We start from the raw sequence: 23,999 nt of genomic DNA, 5'->3' as shown, positions 1-23,999 counted from the left end.
TCACCAGGCCTGCTTATATGTTTAAAATGAAGTTTTAAAGTTGTCATATGTCATGATATTTAGATTTTTTAATCCAATACCATTTGATTGCATTGATTTACTTATTGCTAAGCATAGTGTAAAATAAAAATTAGCAAGGTTTTCTTATTTTAGTATGGTTACTCAAAAAAAAAAATTTAACTGAATTAAAAAAAATAAGCAGCATAGATTAAAAATCCCCCCTAAAATATGTTTTTGATTTTTAAATGATATACTATTGAGAGCTTCAAATGAACATGCAATAGAGGAGTGGCGCTCGAGAGCTCACTTGCATCTTCACTTTGGGAACTGCTGCCAGGAAATTTGACACCAGCGTAGGTCAGGAAAAACACAGTAGTGGACGTAGTGAAAAGCATTTCACATTTCTCAAAAAATAAAGAGAGGAACTGAATACAGCTATACCTTCTTTGTCTCATCTCATTTAGACTGTCAACATACACACCGTAAAGTTGTCTTTCTCTTTCAAAACCCCTCTATTTTCTTTTACATTTCTGCACGTTTGTCTAATGCTTTTATAGCATACATACAGCTCAGACGTGTTCGTTGACATAGTTTTTTGCAAACTTTAAAAAAAGTATCGAGGATAAACGCACTGTAAAAGAGGTCTGTGGTTTCAAGTTCAGCCTTTCCAGCTGTAATGTCGAAAGAGGGGCGAGGGAGAGGGGCGGACACATTCCCAAAACCCCACAACGGAGCCTTTTTAAGGGATTTTGGCTGCAATACAATAGCGATTGTTTTGAAGGCGTACACTGAAGACCAGCAGAAGAAAATGACCAGTAAGATGTCTTTTAAATAATGCGTATTTTAAAAATTGGTATTTGTTGCCAGAACTGATGCAAAACTTCTGATGTTTTAAATGCACAGGCGAACCCAAGGAGCCCGAGGTTTGTGGCGATGCTTCGCCTGTTCCTGCAGTCCAGAGCGCGAGCGGCTCGGCTGAGGCAGTCACCTTACTGGAAGTTACTTTCCAGAGGAACCCCCATCAAAAATACAAGTACCTCGAGGCAGAACCCAAGATTTTAGGGGTACACGTGAAGTTGATATCGAAGGAGAATACAATGTAGTCTCAAACACATCTGCTGAGGTTTTTTTTGTTTTGTTTCGTCTCATCCGCAGGTGACAGAGATCGCACTGACTGTCTTCTTCGTTGTTTGCAGAATACCGTTTTATATAGGACTATCTGAACTGATTTTAAATAGCTTCATGCTGGCGTTTTCATGTGTTGTAAGTTTACATGTTTTTACTGTAATATGTTTGAACTGTACAATATGTACAAATATTTTCATATTGTTTGATGATCTTAAACAAGGGCGATTTTGTTAGCTGGTTAACATGCATGCATATATATTAAATATTTAATGTAATTTGTATGCAATGATAATGTAGTAATAATATGTAGTATTTATTAAATTTATATTTAAAGGTATCATTTCTGATAAATGTTACAGCATTTCAGCTTTTTTATTTGGCATTGGTGTAGAGGTCTACAAAAATATCCTTCAGTATGATTTACCACTATGCTTCCTTTAAACAGGGCATTATCTCTGGCAGTGTGGCCATAGCAGCACAGAAACTTCACTTGCCAACAGTAAGTTTTTAACAGCCCAAACTACCATGGGGAATTTTATCATGATTTATTCTCAAACCGGTAATCGTTCCATCCCTGATCACAGCAAAAACTGTGAAATATTATTAAAAATATGTACCACTTATGCTAGTTATGCACTATATGCAAAATGTATCTGTAAATGTAAATGTAAATAGAGGCACTTAGAAATAAGCATTCCTGAGTGTGTGTTTGTCGTTTTATTTCTCAACAGCTCAAGGCTTGTTTGGGAATGCAGGTGGTCACATGCATGGCGTATACCTTCTGTCTTCTGGGATCAGTTTTTGAGCCATATTCACACATTGGCTGCTGGGATCACTATAATGACAGCGAGATAACACATGAAAATGACATATGTGTAAACTTAGAGGTAAGCAAACCATTTTTAATAGACAATTTTAATGTTATTAGTGTCACTATACGCTGTTCACATGCAAATCACTAGGCTGTATGTATATACAGTGCCCTCCACTAATATTGGCACCCTTGGTAAATATAAGCAAAGGTGGCTGTGAAAATAAATCTGCATCTTTTTGTTCTTTCATTCAAAAATTCACAAAAATTCTAGCCTTTCATTGAAGTAAAACAATTGAAAGTGGGGAGAATATGTCATGTTGAAATGTTTTTTTTTTTCAATGCATGTTGGCCACAATTATTGGCACCCCTAGAAATTCTGAGTAAAATATCTCTTAAGTACTGTATATTCCCATTCATATTTACATTATTTAGCACACCAAGCTGACTAGGAGGAACAGGAATATTATATGAGGAACACAAAGGCCAAATTCCCATAATCCATCACAAGGATTAAAAACAAAGAATATAGTTCTGATGTGCAGAACAAGATTATTGAGCTTCACAAAATAGAAAGTGGCTTTAAGAAAAGAGCTAAAGCATTGAGAATCCTCATTTCCACCATCAATAATTAAGAGGTTCCAATCAACTAAATATGTTACAAATCGGCCTGGAAGAGGATCTGTGTCTATATTGTCCTAATGCACGGTGAGGAGGAGAGTTTGAGTGGCCAAAGACTCTCCAAGGATCACAGCTGGAGAATTGCAGAGATTAGTTGAGTCTTGGGTCAGAAAGCCCGTTTAAAAAAAAATAAAAAATCAAACACCCCCTACTGTTTAGGAGGGTTTCAAGAAAAATTATCCTAGCTCTTCCAAAAACAAACTCCAGCATATTCAGTTATCAGACACAACTGGAACTTCAAAAGCTTTTTGACAGCAAACCCACCAGATGGGTTTAGTACAAACAGGGATAAAAAAGTACCCCATACTCACGGTTAAATACACTGCTGGATCTTTAAGGTTGTGGGCCTGTTTTTCTGCTGGAGGTCATGGATTCTATCAAATACCAACAGATAAAAAATCTAAACCTGACTGCCTCTGTTAGAAATCTTATAATGGGCCGTGTTTGGATCTTCAATCAGGACAATAATCCAAAACAAACATCAAAATCAACACAAAAATGGGTCACTTAGCACAAAATGAAGCTTCTGCCATGGCCATCCCAGTCCTCTGACCTGAAAATGAGTGAGGTGAACTGAAGAAATGAAGCACCAATATGCAGCTGTGAATCTGAAGGATAAGGAGATATTATGTATCAGGTGTTCTCCAAACTCTTCAGCCATTATAGAAGAAAACTCAGAGCTGTTATCTTGGGAAAAGGACGTTGCAGTAATTGGTGGCCAGTAGTAATTTTGGCCAGCATGAACTAGAGAAAGCATATATTTCACAATGAGATTTTCACCCCACTTTCAATTGTTTTACTTCAGTGATATGTTAGCATTTTGTGAATTTTTTGAATGAAAGATCAAAAGGATAAACTATGCAGATTTATTTTCACAGCCACCTTTGCTCATATTTACCAAGAGTGCCAATATTAGTGGAGGGCACCGTATTTGTTTGTGTGTGTATGTATACTGCATATACACAGCAGTAAGTGGACAGTCAGTTCTTGAATTTCATGTATTGGAATCAGGAATAATGAGGAGATGAATAGATCTGAGTGACTTAGACAAGGGCCAAATAGTGATGGTTAGACAAATGAGTCACAGCATCTCCAAAACGGCAATTGGTGTGGGGTGTTTCCTGGTATGTAGTTGTTACCTACCAAAAGTGGTGCCAGGAAGAACAACCGGTAAACTGATGTCAGGATCATGAATGCCCAAGACCCCTTTGTAGATAAGGAGCAAAAGCTAGCCTGTCTGGTCCAATATCACAGGAGAGCTATTATAGCTAAAAATGCTGCAAAACTAAATGCTGGTTGCAGTTTGGTTCCGGTCAGAGTGCCCACGATGACCCCTATCCACTGCCAAAAGTGCCTACAGTGTGAGTGCCTGAACTGTGCCATGAAGCAATGGAAGAAGGTCGCCTGGTCTGATGAATCATGTTTAGATCAGTTGGATGGCCAGGTATGTGTGCGTTGTTTACTTGGGGAAGAGATTGCAGTAGGATGCAGGATGTATTGGATTGCTTTGAGCAATATTCTGCTGGGAAACCTTCTTAACATGACAAGTACCAGCTACCTAAATATTGTTGCAGACCCTTTCAGTAGTGTTCCCTGAAGGCAGTGGCCTCTTTTAGCAGGATAACGCATCCTGACACACTGCAAAATTTGTTTAGGAATGGTTTGAGGTACACAAAGAGTTCAAGGTGTTGCCCTGTTTTCCAAATTCCCAAATCTCAATTGAGCATCTATGGGATGTGCTGGACCAACAAATCCAATCCATGCTAATGTCTTGGTGCCAGACACCACAGGACACGTTCAGAGGTCTTGTGGAGTCCATGCCTCGACGAATCAGAGCTGGTTTGGCAGCACAAGGGATTATATGATATTAGACAGGTGGTTTTAATATTGGCTGATCAGTGTATATTTATATGTTGTTTATCCTCTTTACATACAGAGAGGATTTAATCAACTGTATGGATTAGGTCAGCTCACAGAGTTGACTCAGATTGTCCTCTCCATCACAATAGCTGCATACTGCTGCAAGGTGATTCCTTGCTGCACTCCCAGATCTCATGTGGTAAGCAATGCTCATTTCATATATCGAAGCTGGTGAGCGGTATGAATGATGCACAGTTCTCAACTGTAAACCGTTTCTGTCTTTTCCAGCCAGTCATCGTTATGACGCCACCCACGGATGCGCAATGAAAGTGAGAGGATGTGCATCTAAAAAGAATAATGATACTAATAAAATTCAATCTTAGAACACATTATTAGATACTAATACATTATACCATAGTCAAACATATCACTAATATTTCTCTATACAAATATTTTGAGAGCATTAAAACATATTGTCTTTTAACAATGTGCAGACTGCAGACCTATTTCTGAATGAACAAATGTGTATAATTGTTAGTATGAATTAATAAGCTTAATCAGCTTTACAATACAACATATAAAAGCCTTTTACAGAACATATACTGTATGTTCCAATTCATATACTGAATCCATTGGTGTATGGACATTGTCAATACTCAAAATTAAAAGTTATTCAAATTGAGTAAACAAATGTAAAAAAACAATAAAAAAATTTAATTACAGTCATCATACTGTTGTGTGAGTTGTATGTGTTGACAATTTTTTCAGCATAGTATTTACCTTCTTTGAAGGGGTATTCCATCCAAAAAAAACCATTCTGGCTTCATTTACTTGCCTTCATGTCATTCCCAACCTGTTTCGTTCATCTGTGGAACTCAAATGATATTATGAAGAATGTTGGGAACCCAACTAACTTGGAGCCCATTGAATTCTATTGTACAATGTAGAGCAAAAAAAAAAGCTTGCAACAACATTTTTCTAAACTGTATGACACTGAACATCAGGTGTGCGCATTATGACAGATTTCTCATTTTGATGTGGAATATTACTTTAAGCCAATGTGACAGCATAATAGCAATGCTATTAATGTATCAGTGGCAATATATTTTTGCATTGAACTTCAACAAATAAAGTTTACATTCAGCCATTGACCTGATGTCCAAATTGTATATGCACTTTCTAAATAAGCAAAGGACACAAATGAGTCTAAACACTTCACAAAATGTGAGATGCTTAACATGATCGTTAATAATTTCATAAGAAAAATAAAGCAAATTTTCCAAAGGTGACTCAGCTTGTACACATCTTAAAATCATTACAGACAATTCAGAAATAATCGTAATAACGAATCTTCACAGAAGATAAAACTCGGATTCTGCAAATCTGTCTATTTAAAGTAAATGAAAAAGGTTCTAATCTCCTTTGGATAAATGGTCACACTGAAGTCCTGGTTTGTGCTGCTGAGAAAATCTATTTGCTCTGTAAACAGAGAAAAAAAACCGTTTTTAGCACTGACATTTATTACATCTATTCAATAGGATTTAATTGTCAGATCAAACATTGTAGTTACCAATCAAGGGTGAAATCTCACCTTCTTTCCATACACTTTCATTGGTTTTCCAGCTCCACCTCTGGAGGTCTGATATATTCCACGTTCCAGTGAGGGAACGCTCCTGAACTTTGGTTACTTCGCCTATGCCTCTCATAACTTCCTGTTAATGAATTCATGTAAGAATTGACCGAAACTGCCTTGGTTTCTGTTGTTGAAGCCCTAAGACTTGGAAGAGCGGCTGACAAATCTTCATTACTTATCTTGCTGGATCTGTCTGCTGCTTTTGATACAGTCAACCATCAGATCCTCTTGTCAACCCTATTGAGAAAGGGCTTCTCAGGAACCGCACTCCAGTGGTTTGAGTCTTACCTCTCTGATAGGTCCTTCAAAGTATCTTGGAGAGGTGAGGTATCCAAGTCGCAACATCTAGCTACTGGCGTGCCTCAGGGCTCAGTTCTTGGACCACTTCTCTTTTCTGTCTACATGGCATCACTAGGTTCTGTCATTCAGAAACATGGCTTTTCATATCACTGCTATGCTGATGACACTCAACTCTACCTCTCATTCCATCCTGATGATCCGACGATAGCTACTCGTATCTCTGCGTGTCTAACAGACATTTCTTGCTGGATGATGGACCATCACCTTCAACTTAACCTAGCTAAGACAGAACTGCTTGTAATTTCAGCTAACCCATCGCTTCATCACAATCTCACCTTCCAGTTAGGCTCATCTACCATAACTCCTTCAAAAACAGCCAGAAACCTTGGAGTTGTGATTGATGATAAGCTGAATTTCTCAGACCACATTGCTAAAACTGCCCGGTCCTGCAGATTTGCATTATATAATATTAATAAGATCAGGCCCTTTCTCTCGGAACATACAACACGACTCCTTGTTCAGGCTCTTGTTCTGTCCAGACTTGACTATTGCAATGCTCTCTTGGCAGGTCTTCCAGCCAATTCTATTAAACCTCTACAATTAATCCAAAATGCAGCTGCAAGATTAATCTTTAATGAGCCGAAAAGAACGCACATCACGCCTCTGTTTATCAATTTGCACTGGCTACCAATAGCTGCTCGCATTAAATTCAAGGCATTAATGTTTGCCTACAGAACCACCACTGGCTCTGCTCCCCTTTACCTAAATTCTTTACTTCAGACTTGTGTGCCCTCTAGAAGCTTGCGTTCTTCAAGTGAACGATGCATTATTGTACCATCCCAAAGACACAAAAAAACACTTTCAAGGACTTTTTCATTAACTGTTCCCATCTGTTGGAATGACCTGCCCAACTCGATCCGAGCAGCCGAATCCGTACCCATCTTCAAGAAACGGCTAAAAACTCATCTGTTCCATCTTTACTTGACCCTCTAACTCTAGCACTATCTATTCTAATTGTATTTTATCTATGTCTTTTGATTAAAAAATAACAATAATAATAATAATATTTATCTGTACTGCGTTAGGCTAACCAAGACTTGTAATAGTACTTGCACGTTGTTGCTCTTTTGTTGGTTTTGATTGCTTCATATGTCCTCATTTGTAAGTCGCTTTGGATAAAAGCGTCTGCTAAATGACTAAGTAAATAAATACATTTACTGTTAAGTGGTGATGCAATTGTTCTACCAATAAAAACATAAAAAATGAACAGCTTAAATGTACCTTCAGGTTAATAATGGTGGATTGTGATAGGACTGGGTCTTCTCCCTCTTCATACAGGTGTGTGATTCTCAAAAGAATACGGTCAAAGTCTATCTCAGACTTTCTCTCTCCACCTTGAAAAATAATATGTACATTTTGAATATAGTTTCTGGTTATAAGCAGAATTTATACTTCACCCTGAGTCTCTCCATGAAATCCTGATTCACATAACTGTTACGAAACATGATTGTTTTGCCAGTTTTGTTGTGTACAGTATATTGTGGCCTGCCTGAGTTGAGACTGTGGAGGTGCTGGGTGTGATCAGGACTGTAGCTCCAGCCAGGGATGCTGAGGGTCTGCATGTGGAGGATCTGGTGCAGCACAACCGGCTGAACAAACGGCCCACTAAATTTCTCTCTCTGATTCCACGGCTTTTCTGTGTAAGGGAAAAGTTTACATTTCTTGGTCTCTGTTTGCTTACCAAAATGTACAAAACACACAAATATGGAAAAGAAATGTTATTGTTGTTCAGTACAATTTAGGTAAATCACTGTTACTTCACATTGACAACTTTTGTTAATGATTTTCTTATTTTTTATGATACAAGATGAAAAAAAAAAAAAAAATCAAGGAAATTTCACACAAAAGGGAGGTAATAATGAAAATGTAATAAAATAAATAATACATGAAGGTAAAGCATTTAAATGTACAAACAGAGATAAATTAGTAGGTACACTAAATACAAACAAAATACTATAAATCTATGTCATCTGGATGATGATGCAAGTGTGCATATGTATGTTTAAAAAAGGGCTTCCACATTTTAAGGAAAGATGTACTGGGCAGTGTTATTTCAGTATTTATTTATTTCAATATTCTGAAATAGTTTGATCATTTTTATTTTTTCTGTTTTCATTTTCATTTCAGTTAAAAGTTTTAGTAATTTTGTTTTTGTCATTTTATTAGTATTTTTTAATATGACTATATAGTTTCAGTTTTATTTATTTTAGTACATATTAAATTGTCAAAATAAAATTGAAAATGAGACATGTTGCCATATCACCTAGCAGAATTTTTTTTTTTCTAATTTATTGTATTTCAATTAATATTTATCTTCATGACTGTAGTTTAGTTTACTGTAAAAACCTTGGTACTGGGCCAATGGAGGGAATTTCTATTTTTAACTGACAACTTTTTTTAATATAAATTTAAACTGCACCTGTTTGTCAGTAGTTGTACATTAGTAATGGCAAGCATTTGGATTAAAGATAAATCAGAATCAGAATTAGCTTTATTGCCAGGTACGTTTACACATACGAGGAATAAATTGTCTAAATTGTACGCTAAATGGAGGGTACGCTACAGTATGTTGCCTATTGTTACTCATTAGAAGGTTAACACTGAATGTTATAAACTTTTTGGAGGAACTGAGACTGAAATGAAAACTAGTCGAGCAATGCCTGTGTCTGCAAACTCACGGGGTTGGTCAATGGGCATAACCACAGGTCTGTGCTGCAGCTCTAGTGCCTCCTGTTGGTAGATAGATGACAATGCAGAAGGGGAGCCCAGCACCATCAGAAGAGTCATTAAGAGTCAGGTTATAACCCAGATTCCACTCCTGGTTGTTCCAAAGCCGTCTATGAAGCATCACCTGATGCACACATGCAATGCACAGAATACAAAACATTTGTAAAATAGAAAACAGCTAAGTAAGGCCTTAGAGATTGACACAACAGTGCCAAGTATGTGTGAAAGGCAAATGAAAGCCCTCACTTCTAGTTGTCCCTGACTTAGACTGGCCACTCCATGAGCTCTTTCACTGAGGAACACAACTCTGCTGGAATCATCTTCTATGTAGGCCGCTCGTACCATTGGATAGTAATTCTGTGCATGTAAACACAACAGACGTATAATAAGCATATCTCTTAATATCTGACAAACTGCTAATTAATCGTTTGATAAGGTTTGACCCCAATTTCTTGCCGTCATCGCAGCGTGGAAGGTAATCATTGCCTGCCTCCCAGTGTGCACACTAGCCATCCTAAATTCTATGTGATATCAGTAATTTTCAATACTATTTAGGGCAGATAGGGTGGATAGTATGTGTCATGAATCTGGTATATGAACTTCCGTTAACTCACCACCAGAGGTCACTCGCTCACCACATGGACTCACACAGCTGATTGCACTGATCACATACCCTACATAAACCATGGACTTCCTCTTCCTCTCTGCCGAGGATTGTATAGCGTATATCACTCTCCTAGCCATAGCTACTCTACAGAGCCCACTTAGTTGTCATAGTCTTGCCTTGCGCGTTTTCTAGTGTTTTGATTCTTGCCCGTGTTTCCTGGATTAACCCTTTGCCTTGCCATTCGGACTCTGTTTGCACCTCTCTTGGACTACTGCTCGTGTACCTGGATTATCTCTCTGCCTTGCCCTGTTGGATATTGTTTGCTGATCGTCGACCCACGCTTGCCCTAGGATTACTCTTTGTCTTGCCTTGATGTTCCTGTTTGCCATTGCATGAACCTTGCTTGTTTTGTGACCTCGCCTTTGAATAAAGCCTTGCAAATGGATCCGCACGTCTCACGTCTTGTTCGCCCCGTTACAATATGCACATTGGGATGCAGGGATTGTGTGATTATGAGGCGCTGGGCTAGACAAAAGTGACGCGAACGCGGAGAGAGAGAGCGAGTGTTTCTGAGAGAGAGAGAGAGTGCGCGAGTATGTGATAAGGGTACAGCGAATCAGTGTTGGCAGGGTCGCGGTTCCCCTTCAATTCGGTCACTCTACATTGCTTTGGGAAATACCTTTTCCTTGAATACCACTGAAGCCTTATTGAATCACGCCAGTGAAACTGGCCAATGGTGTTCAAGCGTGCAAAATATAAGCAAGAATCCCATTCTATATAAGGCAGTGCTTGTACGTCATTCATTCAGAATCTTTGACTGAAGCAACTTGGCATTCTAAGATCCTGAGCTCTGTGACACGGCAATAAGAGCAATGTCTCGTTCCCTCATTTTGGGGAGCCGAGGTTACATGAGTAACCGAGAGTGTTCCCCTTCAATTTGGTCACTCTACATTGCTTTGGGAACGTATAAAATCCCGCCGTGTTATAGCGATGGAGTCTGGCTCGACTAAGTATGTTAAGTTTCACATTCGGAGCCGTAATGACAGCGGCAATGATATTTGCCGCTCTTGGGAAACATAGCTCAGGTCTACAGGACCTAGTCAAAACCATGTGAAAGTCAGGGGGGGCATCAGGGGCGGAGTTAACTCCGGTGAAACAGAGAATGTGAAATGGTGGCAGCTTCTGCGCTTTCACATATAGATTAGTTGAAATTGTTTCATTTCAATTAAATCATGTGTTATGATGCCCGGCCGTAGCGGTGCTCAATAAGCAGAGTATGATGGTGATCAAGTCCTGATGTGCAGCAAAAGATAATTTCCTTTGCTGCCGTACCATGGGTTCAGCAGGTGCAATGATATTACGCAGCACCTGAAAGTAGTCCCCAGCTAGGTAACTAGTTATAATATAGCTGGGGACTACTTTCAGGCGCTGCGTAATATCATTGCGCCTGCTGAACCCATGGTACGGCAGCAAAGTTCCTTGATTATTACGCCGGAATGAGAGTATAGTTCCTAGCCATATCGCCCTAGAAAACTGCTTGAAAAAACTTTTTATTTTCCGTCGGTCTTAGTACACGATGTAACTACAGAAGAGTCAAGCTTTAAATAGGAAAAATATCTAAACTCTTTGGTCATTTTTGATGACCAAATGCTAGCGGTCTAATCCGATTCAATGATCTATGCTAAGCTAAGCTAAAAGTGCTACCGCCAGACCCGGAGATCGGCTGAATGGATTCAAAAATGGTAAAACTCAACTGTTTAACTCTAGGGGAGTTGTAAAATGAGCCTATTTTCAAAAAAAGTGGAAAAGTTGTATTTTAAATTGCTGCCTTGCATTTTACAGAGAACAACAACCCTAGAAGTAGACAGACATAATAGATTCAGAATATCAAGAAACACCCTTTCTTTTACCTGTAGAAATACTGCCTCTGAGACTACCTTCCCTGGCACAATCTCCATGGCCACAGATTTGTATGCAGGAATAGCTGAGCCATTGGCAGTAAAGATGTAGTTGTCTGAGATTGGCCCAGAGTGGATGTCCCCATTGGCCACATACTCCCAGAAATCCTGCTGTAATCAAACTCTCATCTCTTTACACCTGTAATGGATAGACTAGATCAACTGATATGTTCCACTGGACATAACTGTGGCAATCTGATGCATATTGAAGGAGAACTTACCGGTCTGTGATGCTGTGCAGAAGGTTTGTCTCTTGGTCAAACATCAGTTTGTAGCACTCGTTCAGCACCGGAAACAACTTCCTACCTGTCCTCTTCCACTGACTCACATTCTTCTTTTTAAATTTCACTACTCTGGTCACATGAGTCGCCCCACAGGCAGATCCAGTGTCATAGTGGGATTGTGGGAACTGCACAATGTACTTTCTGTACTGCAGTCCACCCAGCTCAGCAACGAAGAACAGATCGTAGACAGTGGAAGACTCCATCGACTGCTGGATCTGCAGTTAATTATTGAGTCTGTTATTAATTGAAACAACTGATAACTGCATGTCATGACAGAAGCAATGAATAAGATCAACAGAAAAAATATGTTTTGTAACCTGAGCCTTTCCATCATCGTCAAGCACAACTGCCATTGCATATGCCACAGAAATATTAATATATGTTGAAATGTTCCAGGCAAGTGGGTTGTACACGATGATATGCTGTTCAAGAACAGTTCCGGAGTCTGAAACAACAAAACATTTATTAGACAATCTAGCCTTTATTCAACCAAACTTTACTTCACATTTTAAGATTGCTAACTACTAATCCTGGCAATTAGACTGAAAATATAATTAAAATGTACTTAAACTGTCAATATTATCTATATATTATCTGTCTACATTATCAATTGATTTTAATAAGATATCTAAAAATAAAAATCAAGAACCAAGAGAATAGGCTAAAACCACAAGCCAATTTTGTTTGTCTACTAAAAAAATATAATTACATTTAAACTTAAGTTATTTAGCTATCAAGTTTTAATATAACTGTAATAATAATGATATAAAGGAAAAATATAAATGAAATCACTTTTACAGCCAATCAGAATTCATCCTGCTTTAGAGAGCTCAAGCACTGAGCAAGTGGTAGATGACTGGCAGAAACTGCAGAACGTTATTGTGTGTTGGTGTGGATGCTAATATAGTTATTATAATAGCAATCATTATAGATATCATTCTTGGTGTGAACAGGCCTTTACTCATATCTTGTTGGCTGCTGGTATATTTAATCCAGGTATATTTTAAAATGTATTTTTATTTCAATATAAACTATAATTATTTAATAGAATTTTTTTTAAATCAAATAGAAGTCTAATGCATTTCACATTTCACTGGTCAATTAACAGGAAAAGATCAGATCTGAACAGAGAACATAGATCTACGTGCTGAAAAGAAAGATTCAGAGAATATAAATAAAGAAATGTACCGGTCTTCGCTGTAGTGGATCTGGTTTGGGGTGTGTGATGGATGTCATTGGAAAGTTCAAGGGTTTGTGGAAGCAAGAATATGGCTGCCAAGAGCTCCTCAGCTCCCATCATGCCTCGCATGAGATGCTCCATGTACATATCAGCCACTTTGGGTGATTCTGTCCCTGTGATGCCATCATGGTGCTGAACCTGGTGCAAATCAGATGAGATAATGACCAGTCAATTTCTAGTCATACACAAATGATTAATGTCTTAGTCGGGACATGTTTGATTTGGGCCTATGGGCCTGAATCATGAAAGAACGTTCCTGAGAAAAAGATTTAGTACCAGACAGACATTAATGAATTTACATTTTCATCATTGCAAATAAATAAATATAAATTGCAAATGCCATGCTGCCCAAAGTTGATCAAAAGGAAATGGTAGTGGCATAAATAGATAGTGAACGTAAACAGTTTATGCTGTTCTGTGTCACCTGCACCACATGGATATGTTGTTTTCGTTCAAATCAAAGCGTAAACAACATAGAAACGTATCCGTGTGGCACTGACACAGAACAGCATACACGGTTTACGTTCAGTGGATACTCTCCAAAATGGCGCTAGGGTGACGCAGAGGAGACGAATTGTTGAATAATGTAATTATTTTTGTTTTCTTTGCGCACAAAAAGTATTGAACTACTGGTGTCACATGGATTATTTTACTGATCTCCTTGCTACGTTTCTGGACGTTGATCGTGGTAATTACACTGCTGTCTATGGGAGGGTCCGAGGGCTCTCAGAATGCATCAGAAATATCTTCATTTGTGTTCCGAAGATGAAGGTTTTATGGGTTTGGAACGACATGAAGGTGAGTAATTAATGACAGAATTTTCATTTTTGGGTGAACTATCCCTATAACTATTCTTTTTCAATTTAATGCATGGTAATAAATCACAAAGTGTAGTGTTCATAAATATTCATAAAATGGTGGAAGCACATCATCACAGTCTGTGAAAAGGGTTCATCACAATTATAGAAGTAGCTATAATATCCAAATTGTAAACAAAGGAAGATATTTTGAAGAAAGTTTGTAACCAGGCTGTTTTGGGGCACCATTGACTTCCAATAGTAGGAAAAAAATAGGCTAAGTTCAATGGTGCCCCAGAACTGCTCTGTTTCCCACAAAATATCTTCCTTTGTGTTCAGCAGAACAAAGACATTCATACAGGTTTGGAACTACTTGAGGATGAGTAAATGATAACACAATTTTCATTTTTGGGTGAACTATCCCTTTAAGACTGGTTTTGTGGTCCAGGGTCCCATTTAACCTTTGTTTTACAGAAACAAATGTACACAGTCCTTAAGGGGGGCGTTTCCCCCCAATCTACCCTACTTAAAACTACTAATACAACTGATAAGATATCTGTAAGTACTTACCTGTTTCTTGTGCCAATCTGTTGCCACATTCACCCACCAGAGTCGGAGAAACTCTGTTCAACTGCGATGAATTTACGGCTTTTTACTCCTGACAGCTCTTCAACTACACATACATATTGCTGGTGTTATGAAATATTCGGTGTCTGAGATTTTCGGTGATGCTTGGCGGAGCAAATATGAATATTCATGAGTTTCCTGTTTCGCATAAAGCGCCGCTGAAAATATTGACTGTTTTCAGAATAAGAAATGCTTCAAAGTGTAAAGTTCAGCAGGTATTTACGCTACTGTTAATTTTGGCACAATAGTTTGTAAATTGTGCCGTATGTTTAATTATTACAGCTATTAATTTGTTGATGTGCCTGAGGATACACTCCAACTTACTGAGCCAACATACATTTTTGTTTATGTACCTAATTTATTTAGACAATCTTTAAAACTGTTAATAACTGATATAAATATATCTTTGCTGTGTTGACATAAAGTTTCAGTTGTGATCATTCTGGGGTGATTCTTTTTGTTTGCTCAGTTGGTAGCTTATATAACATCAACACAGCTTTAGAAATAAATTCATGTTTTTGTAATATATTTAAATTGTAATATAAACATTCTTAACACAGTGTTTCAAATGGTTAGAGACATGGTGTGATGATAAAAGATAAAGTCTTTATGTGGCTATTTAGCATTTATGAATACAATAAAGACAACAGGTTATTTTGGTGCTAGTTTTAATCGCAAATGTGTGTATAGAGAAGACGTTATAACCTAAGCCTTTTCTACACCCCCACACACACACATTTCTATTCTATTCTATTGACTGAATATAGATAGATGACAGAGACCAGTGATGCACAATTACATGTAATGACCAATTATATATGACTCATTTATTAGATGTTGCACTGTTGTGTTGAAGATGGATAAGGCTAAATTCAAAGCACTGACAGACTTTAAAAGATTTGGAAAGATACCTCAGGGTCTTTCCAGACAAGATAAATTTATATTTCTAAGAAGGGCTAAAAGCTTAATTTTTGAAAGTAATGTAAAATGTACACCTGGATTTAGTGGCTTCACTGGTTGTTTATAATGATTTTTATACTTTTTAGATGAAGCTTTGTATTATATAAAAAAAGAAGGTACTTTGGCAAAAGTGGTCAGCACGAAAAAAGTGCCCAATAAATTTTTGAAGAGCTCCACAGCAGCTCAATAGGTGCTCACTGTGGCATTAAAAAACCCTGGATGCCATAAACAAGCGCTTTTATTGGCCTGGTATGTCTGTGGACATAAAAAAATGGGTGAGTTTAATATGTGAATCCTTCGTCATGTTTTCATTCAAGAGTCAAGATTTTTATTCGTCACATACACAATTATACAGAGTATAACCAGCAGTGAAAAGTAAGTTTCATACATCTATTATTACATCAAAACTGATTTTGATAATATATTTTAGGTCAAACACTGTGCTGCTTGTCAAAAAAGACAAGTGCTTCTCAGAAGAACCCAACAGAATATACCCCTATCGTGGTAATTCATGTTTTTATGAAAAACACAAGGAATATTTTTGTTACAGCTGTTTATAAATGAATGTTTATTAGGTGACACAGCATTGGGATATTGTGGGGATGGATTTAGTGGGAAAGCTTACACCAACGAAAGAAGGCTACCAGTATATCAGTGTGATGGCAGATTACTTCACAAAGTGCTGTGAGGCTTTCCCACTGAAAACCAAAAGCGCAGAGGAGGTAACAGAAATTGTTCTACAAATTTGGTGCCCCTAACAGATCAAGGCACTGAATTTGTAAATACATTTTACTTGTCCGGGATGATTTCCGGACAAGTAAAATGTATTTACAATTTAAAATGACCCCCCCCCCCATTATGTCTTGTCCACATACACATTTGTACATAAAACTTAACACCAAATCATTTAATGTCTTTAATGTATTCAGCATTATAACTTCATTTCTTTATAGTAGTAACAGTGCAAATGAATATGTGGTATGTTACTTTACCTACTTAAATCATGTGAAATGATTTTCGCTAAGTACTACAATCTGTTATTTACCAGCTGAACAAGCAAAACTAAATATTGTATCAGTTCATTATGCCACCTTAGATATTTGTTATCAAGTTATCAAACAAAACTTTAAAAGACCCTGGGGTTTATAACACATGTTAATGGCATATCCTAATGACAGGCAGGCAAATCAATTGCTGTAATCATGAAATCAAACATAACAATCTACAAACTATTGAGCTCATATGAACAAAACTTCAAAAGCTAAAAAATAAAAAAAAAAGATCACTGTAGATCGCCACTGACACTGAAACATAATTACATTACGTCAAACTTTCTGTGCTGTGATGATTCTAGAGTGCGCTGATATTTTCAGTGGCGCTTTAACGCGAAACAGGAAACTCATGAATATTCATGTTTACTCCGCCCAGCGTCACCGAAAATCTGGCGTATGCATGCATGCTCTCCTACAACAGAGGAGTTTGACAGCACTGATGAAGATAGCTCCACTCTTAAAAAACATACAAGCCATTAATGTCTGCGTTTTACCTGGACGGTGTACACCCAGCCAACATCCATATGACTGTGAGGAACGACGAAAGCTTGAATCCTCTCGGCTGCATCGTTTTCAGAGACTGTCATGAGCAGTAAACCGAGAAAGAAAGATAAAAACACCATTGCCACTACAAGATCATCGAAACATCATAACCGGTGTTTCAGGAAAGTCTCACGACGGCGTGTGATCGCTTGCGCATGCGCACTTTTACTATCTATCTATCGTTTAAATTTGTATATTTATTTTTGCTCGTTTTACTATTTTATGTTTATTTATTTGTTGTTTTTAGATGGTTGCATATAAAATAAAATAAAAATCTTAAAAATTAAAAATCACTTTCTTATTGACGTTTTCACAAAGAGGTGATTTCCTGAAGTAAGTGTAAACATATTTTAGGTTGTGAATAATGCTACAAAATGGATAACAGATTTGCCAATGTCCAAAATAATTTCCTTCTAGATTTTTGTGTCACAAACTATAAAGTAAACATTTGGTCAAAGAAAAATAAATATAAAATACTGTTCGTCTCCTGGCCATTAGGTGGCGCCCAAACACACTCGTCTGTGTTTATCACGCTTGCTCTGGTCCTGCTTTACATGTTAAAGATGGCCGAGGTTGATAATGATGGGGAGCAGAAAACAACAGACAAAGATGAGTTGCAAGTGTTAAAGGTTTGAACTCACTCTTTCATTTCCCTCTGTCTTTTGGTGAGGTAGAAATAAATAGGTATTACAGCACCCAGCTGATGTACTCATGGCTGCTGCAGCGTCACTATAACAACTGATACACTGCATTATAACAACGGAGAAGAGGCAGGTTTTAGGACAAGTAGCATCTAAATATCACCTCTAAATAATAGTAGCATCTAAATAATCACCTCTCACTGCTAGAGATACTTATTGTACTGTAAAACTATAATAAATTAATTTGAGTTCTTCTTTAAACAGTCTAAGAAGCTTTCATAATTTTTCATCTCATGTTTGATGACAAATACTTTTATTCTCTTAACTATAGTAGTTTTTCTTCACTGCAGTTACTCTACTGACATTTTGATAGAAGATTTACGTACAATTGTAACTTTGTAAGAGAAAGCAGCAGCAAAGTAGAATCTCTTCAACTTTCTTTTTTCCGTAAAGGCAAAATAAAACCTCATTCACTTTCATTTTATTACAAAAGAATGCAATGCAAGTGAGTGCTGACTGGGGCTGTCATTCTGTCTAAGATCTCCTTTTGTGTTTCACAGGGGGATGAAATGATCATAGAATTTATTTTTGGCTGAACAATGCCTTTAATGCATGAGTTTTTGAGGAACTTCAAATGTTCAGTTGTTTAATAATAGCATGTTTCTCTCACAGGAGCTGGTAGATGATCTTTACTCATTTAGGGACTGTTACTTTGAGACGCACAGTGTTGAAGATGCTGGCAGGAAACAGAATGATGTTGCTCAAGAGATGGCAAAGACACTTAAGAGACTGGAAGAAAAAGAAGGTGGGGATTTCTTTGTGTTCCACAAATTTTTATGGCAAAGAAATTTTAATGTTTAATTAAATATATTATGGCAATTAATTTGAAAGTATGTTGATAGAAAATAGTAATACACCAGAATTATTGTCTCAGCACCATTAAAAATGTCAAAAGATTATTGCTATTATTTTATCATTTCAACAGACTTGTACAAACACAGCACCCAGTTCCTGCTGCAACGGGGTCGGTGTCTGAACGTCGCTCCAGAGTTCAGTCAGACTGCAGAGGAGTGTCTGTCCCGGGCCGTTAAACTGGAACCAGGTTTGGTTGAGGGCTGGAACACACTGGGAGAGCAGTACTGGAAAAAAGGAGACCTGACAGCGGCCAAGACCTGCTTCACAGGTGCACAACAGCAGGTACGTTTTTTAACATGGCCAAGAATAAGGGGTCCCATTCATTAAATGTGCCTACATGTGGTATAATTCTTATACTGTAATTCTAGAATTCTATATCCCAATCTTCACCTATAACCATGTTAAGATGAAATTTTATTTTATCTTAAATATATTTGATCATATACAATATAGCTCAAGCTGCTAGGTTTCTGTGTATAAAAAGTTTCTCTGTCTGTACAAAAGATGTGTTTGAACTTTATTTGAGGAAGGCACAGGCTCTTGTTGCAAGTGCTCAGGTGAGAGCTTGATTTTAAAGAGCATTATGTTGGCTGAAGAGTGATGAAATTATGAATTAGGCAGAATTTTTAGTCTGAAGTTGTGTAAACAAATAATACACATAACATATATGCAATAATCCATGGAAATAACAGTGAATGAGATCCAATTTTTTGGGGGGATGTCGGTCTCTTTTGATATGGTACTGCTGACGAAGCTCTGAGATGAACTCTTGGTGTCATATCTTCATCCAGAGTAAGAATAAAGTGTCTCTGAGAAGCCTGTCTATGGTGCTGCGACAGCTGCCACCAGAAGAAGACATGCAGGAGCAGAGCAAACGCATTTTGGAGAGCGTGGAGCTGGCCAGGCAGGCTGTGCAACTCGATGTCACTGATGGGACTTCGTGGTGTGAGTATATTACACGGCTATTGCAGAAAAGAACACATTAAGTGTGTTCCTAGTGGAATACACTGTAAAATGTATTTGAGTTTATTCCGCTATTTTAAAGGGAAAGTTCTTCAAAAAATAAAAATTCTGTCATTAATTAATTGCCATCATGTCTTTCCAAACCTATATGACTTTCTTTGTTTCATGGAACATAAAAGAAAATATTTTGAAGATTGTAAGTAACCAAGTTTTTTTTGTCCATACAACAGAAGTCAACCGGAATTTGAAACTGTTTATAGCAGGTGTGCCCAAACTCGGTCCTGGAGGGCCGGTGTCCTGCAGAGTTTAGCTCCAACTTGCCTCAACAACCTGCTAGGACGTTTCTAGTATGCCTAGTAAGAGCTTGATTAGCTGCTTCAGGTGTGTCTAATTGGGGTTGGATCTAAACTCTGCAGGACACCGGCCCTCCAGGACCGAGTTTGGGCACCCCTGGTTTATAGCATTCTTCAAAATGTATTATCTTAGAAAGTCAGTCAGTTTTGGAACGCCATGAGGGTGAGTAAATGATAACTGAATTTTCCTTTTCAGGTGAACTATGCTTTTAAATCAAATTCAATCCAAATGAATGTTTTTGTCAAGTGAACTCCAATAGATATCCATGCTGTCGATCAGAACGCAGCTTCTTTCCTAACTGCATTTCTGAATAGAGAGAGTTTATAATGTTGGTATATTGAAAAAAATTAAAATTATTTTATGCTGTTTTGCTTTGACCCAACAGATATTTTAGGAAATGCGTATATCTCCATGTTTTTTACCAGTGGACAAAACCCACAGCTCTCTCAACAAGCCCTCGGTGCCTATGCACAGGCTGTGAGTATTTCCTCTTCGTCTCACTCATGTATCATCCAAACATTCATATGTTTAATATTAATTAGCCAAAGCTGGTTGTCATCTTTTTACCTAATAATTTTGTCTGCATATTTACAGGAGAAAATCGACAAAGCATCTTCAATGAATCCTGACCTCCACTTCAACAGGGCTACGGTAACCATTCTTTCAGTTGCTTTCTCACACACTTTTCTAAACTGGTGGGTGTGCACCAGCAAATGTGTCAAAGTAAAACCAGCATCTTATCCAATTTGTTATATATTCTAAACTGGCAAACAGCCTGCTGTTGCACTTCCACTGTGTGAAGCAGACCTAAGAAACTCCTTTCTGTCACCAGTTGTTCCAGTATGAGGAGATGTACAGTTCAGCTCTAGATGGATACAGCCGTGCTGCAGCTCTGGATCCTGGCTGGGAAGACGCTCGGGAGAAAGAAAAAAAGCTGCTGAATTACCTAGACCAGGTTACAATGTTAATAGAGAATAAGGTGAGGGAAATGAACAACGACATTGTTTTCACTGGCGCAGAACAGGCATTTTCAATTAATTTCTATGGGAGCTGAGCTATTGACAGTAGAAGTGTCGAGAGCATGTGAGAATGTTAAAAAGTTCAGACATGCTCAACTTTATTCAAACACTGAGTGAAAAATGGAAGGTGGCAGCCAATCACTGTCAGGTATGGATAATGTTGTCTGTCATGAGCATTTCAAAATCTGCGTATTGTACTGGAGTTTCTGTTGAATTTAGTGTGAAAATCATAGTATTTACATATTTGGGCTCTTTCACTGAAGACTGACTATCTGGCTTTACAAAAGTGTGTTAAATTGACAACGCATCTTGATTTTTTTTTTGGCATTTGGAAATTAAGCTTGCATCTGTCCAACTGTTACAGTGTATATAATTATTATATTGGAAAAAAAAAAGCATTGCCTAAACACATTTGATACAAAACACCCCGAATGTGAAGTGGTGTAGCATGTTTAGCAGCACAGAGCTTGATTTAGTTCTGTTGATTGTGTAAAAGCTCATTGAAAAGGTTGTTTGGTTGTCATTTTGGATTGTTTCCAGGAGATGGCAGTAGATTACATTTACATTTTAGTCATTTAGCAGATGTGACTTACAAATGAGGACAAAGTACTGTCAAAACAATATTCTGGAGGTCCATAAGAAATCTCATTAACCCCACTGTCTCTGTGTTTCAGGGGAAAGTAAAAGCGCGGCGTCTTCGTAACATGCTCTCCTCACTCAGTACCTCTGCTTTGGGCCCGTGCTCCTCCCCTCAGTTCCGGTCTCCCTCAGGCCGTGTGGGGAGCCTTGAACCCCGCAGCTTATCCTCTCTCACTCACGGCCATAACGGTGGGGTGGCAGCGCTAGGAAAAGTGGTCTTCAGCCTGGCCTCAGAGGGCCGTATGGCCTTGTGAGTTTAAATGCCTCTGCCACATTTACAACCTCTTCAAATATTTACTAACAAAACTAGAAGCTTACTGGATATAGCTAACTGGTTGCTGATTGTATTGTTTTTATTCTTAAAATGGTTTTCTTGTTTTTGTCTTGCAGCACATTTGGCATGGTGGACAGTGATGAGACCTGTTGTGTAGTCATGGTGTATAATACAGCAGACAGCTGGGGTGTTTTAATAGGGGATACTGTAGTCATTCCTGAACCACAGGTTAAACGGCACAGCGTAACACATAAAGATAAGGTTTGTAAAAAAGACTTTTCATTATACTTTAAAGTTTTATGCCTCTGCTTACACTATCATTCCAAATCTTGGGGTCATTAAGATTTTAAAAATGTTTTCCGAGGAAATCCCTTATGCTCATCAAGGCTGCATTTATTTGATCAAAAATACAGTAAAAACCAGTAATATGGTGAAATATTATTACAAATATATTACAAATAGTTTTCTTTTTATTATGTTTTAAAATGTTGTTTATTCCTGTGATGCAAATCTAATTTTTTTTTTTGAATGTCTTCAGTGTCATGTGATCTTTCAGAAATCACATTTCTTATTATCAATGTTGAAAACTGTTGTGCTGCCTAGTGTTTTGCCACAACATTGTACTTTATTTTATTTTTTCAGGATTCTTTGGTGAATCGAAAGTTTAAAAAAAAACAGTATTTTAATCAATTTAATGCATACTTGCTGAATAAAATGATTAAATTCTTTAAAAATATATTTACTTACTGACCCCAAACTTTTGAACAGTAGTGTACATATTTACACAATCAAGCAAATATAAAGTTTGCAGTTGTTATCTGTGGCCACAGTTATAATAACCCAATTGTAAATGTAAAGTGCTTATTTTTTGCATTACAACAGGTGTAATATATACAATGTTTTTATAATACGTTTCTTTTTTGCTTCTCCCTATACAGTCATATGACTTCCGAAGTATACGTTTGGACTCTCCCTTGCTCCTTATAGTCAATGGGAAAAGGCAGGTGATGAAAAGCCAAAGTGCAGCCTTTGTTACTTACAAACCACAAAGTGAATGAAAACCCAGAGACAGGACATACATTGAGAGCATTGAGATCAGTGAGGGTAGTGTTTTTCCATTTTGTACATATTTTGTTCTGTTCCTGTTTGTGAGGACAGGAAAACTCTGTACATATTTTTTCAAATCATTTCCCTTTTTTAATTTCCCTCTTGTTTGCTGATGGGTATCATTGTTTAGATTGTGGTGAAGTCTGTTTCATATTTGGGTTGTGAAATAAATAAATAAATCCCAGTTTTACTGTGATCAGTTTGGCAGTTCCTACAGGTAATAAACATAATTAACGTAGAGTTTTTCACATTTTAACTATGAGTTATTTTCCACATTAAGGTCATTTACATTGGTGGAAATGTGTTGCGAGTAATATTTACAGCATAACAGCTTCTTTAAATGGTGTAACTGTCACGGTGCACACACGAGGGAGGAACCAGGAACACGCAGACGAGGATATAAACTCAAATAATAGTCTTTACTTAACATCAGGACAGGGCAGGACAAGGCAAGGCAGAAAAGGACGTCACACACCGGGGATAACGAGTAGACCAGACAAAATCTAACTAAACAGACAGGACTAATATACACAGGTAAATCATAGATAACGAGACGAACACGGCTAGACAAGAATTAACTAATGATTACGCTTAACAAGGACAGGAAACAAACCAAATATGGACACAAGGGGCAGGAACACATGACACACAGGACAGTTTCCTGACAGTAACAGCTTTATCAATAAATAACCAACTTGGAAGAGCACACAAAACTAAACCGAATCAACCATATTTGGCAGTTAGAACTGAAATCAGAATTCCTAAGTGAAAGAAACAAGCATCCTAGTGAAACTCATGTCAAACTTAGTTTTTCTTGAT

General features: G+C 37.6%; 2 protein-coding genes and 1 pseudogene across 5 annotated transcripts; 2 read left to right on the top strand and 1 right to left on the bottom strand.

Moving 5' to 3' along the window:
- The first annotated feature begins 400 nt into the window (after positions 1–400).
- LOC306883656 (uncharacterized protein) lies at positions 401–5,630 on the top strand. 2 transcript variants are annotated; one of them, XM_079439028.1, is made up of 7 exons: positions 732–815; positions 904–1,064; positions 1,156–1,263; positions 1,574–1,627; positions 1,860–2,015; positions 4,557–4,679; positions 4,769–5,630. In XM_079439028.1, exons 1-7 carry the CDS (start codon positions 809–811, stop codon positions 4,805–4,807), a joined length of 648 nt encoding a protein of 215 aa, XP_079295154.1. In that variant the 5' UTR covers positions 732–808; the 3' UTR covers positions 4,808–5,630. The 2 variants fall into 2 exon arrangements, with proteins under 2 accessions (XP_079295153.1, XP_079295154.1); XM_079439027.1 differs by lacking the exons at positions 4,557–4,679; positions 4,769–5,630 and having other exon boundaries at positions 401–815; positions 1,860–3,091.
- A 237-nt stretch (positions 5,631–5,867) lies between these two features.
- Positions 5,868–17,312, bottom strand: LOC306877041 (epididymis-specific alpha-mannosidase-like; annotated as a pseudogene). The gene is made up of 13 exons: positions 17,220–17,312; positions 17,108–17,137; positions 14,657–14,775; positions 13,238–13,427; positions 12,367–12,494; positions 11,987–12,264; positions 11,718–11,904; positions 9,447–9,557; positions 9,152–9,324; positions 7,963–8,109; positions 7,695–7,807; positions 6,072–6,192; positions 5,868–5,959 (listed from the first exon to the last, which is right to left on the bottom strand). The product of its transcript is annotated as an epididymis-specific alpha-mannosidase-like (transcript).
- LOC306883645 (tetratricopeptide repeat protein 5-like) lies at positions 17,091–23,425 on the top strand. 2 transcript variants are annotated; one of them, XM_079439005.1, is made up of 11 exons: positions 17,091–17,394; positions 17,767–17,897; positions 18,582–18,714; positions 18,895–19,106; positions 19,616–19,769; positions 20,527–20,618; positions 20,736–20,792; positions 20,974–21,120; positions 21,835–22,049; positions 22,190–22,334; positions 23,012–23,425. In XM_079439005.1, the coding sequence occupies exons 2-11, from the start codon at positions 17,823–17,825 to the stop codon at positions 23,129–23,131; spliced, it is 1,350 nt and encodes a 449-aa protein (XP_079295131.1). In that variant the 5' UTR covers positions 17,091–17,394; positions 17,767–17,822; the 3' UTR covers positions 23,132–23,425. The 2 variants fall into 2 exon arrangements, with proteins under 2 accessions (XP_079295131.1, XP_079295132.1); XM_079439006.1 differs by having other exon boundaries at positions 17,096–17,897.
- Positions 23,426–23,999: the final 574 nt, after the last annotated feature.

Source organism: Barbus barbus (genome assembly GCF_936440315.1).
Source record: "Barbus barbus genome assembly, chromosome: 2".
NCBI classification, from domain to species: domain Eukaryota; kingdom Metazoa; phylum Chordata; class Actinopteri; order Cypriniformes; family Cyprinidae; genus Barbus; species Barbus barbus.
This window is presented reverse-complemented; position numbering and strand designations above follow the sequence as displayed.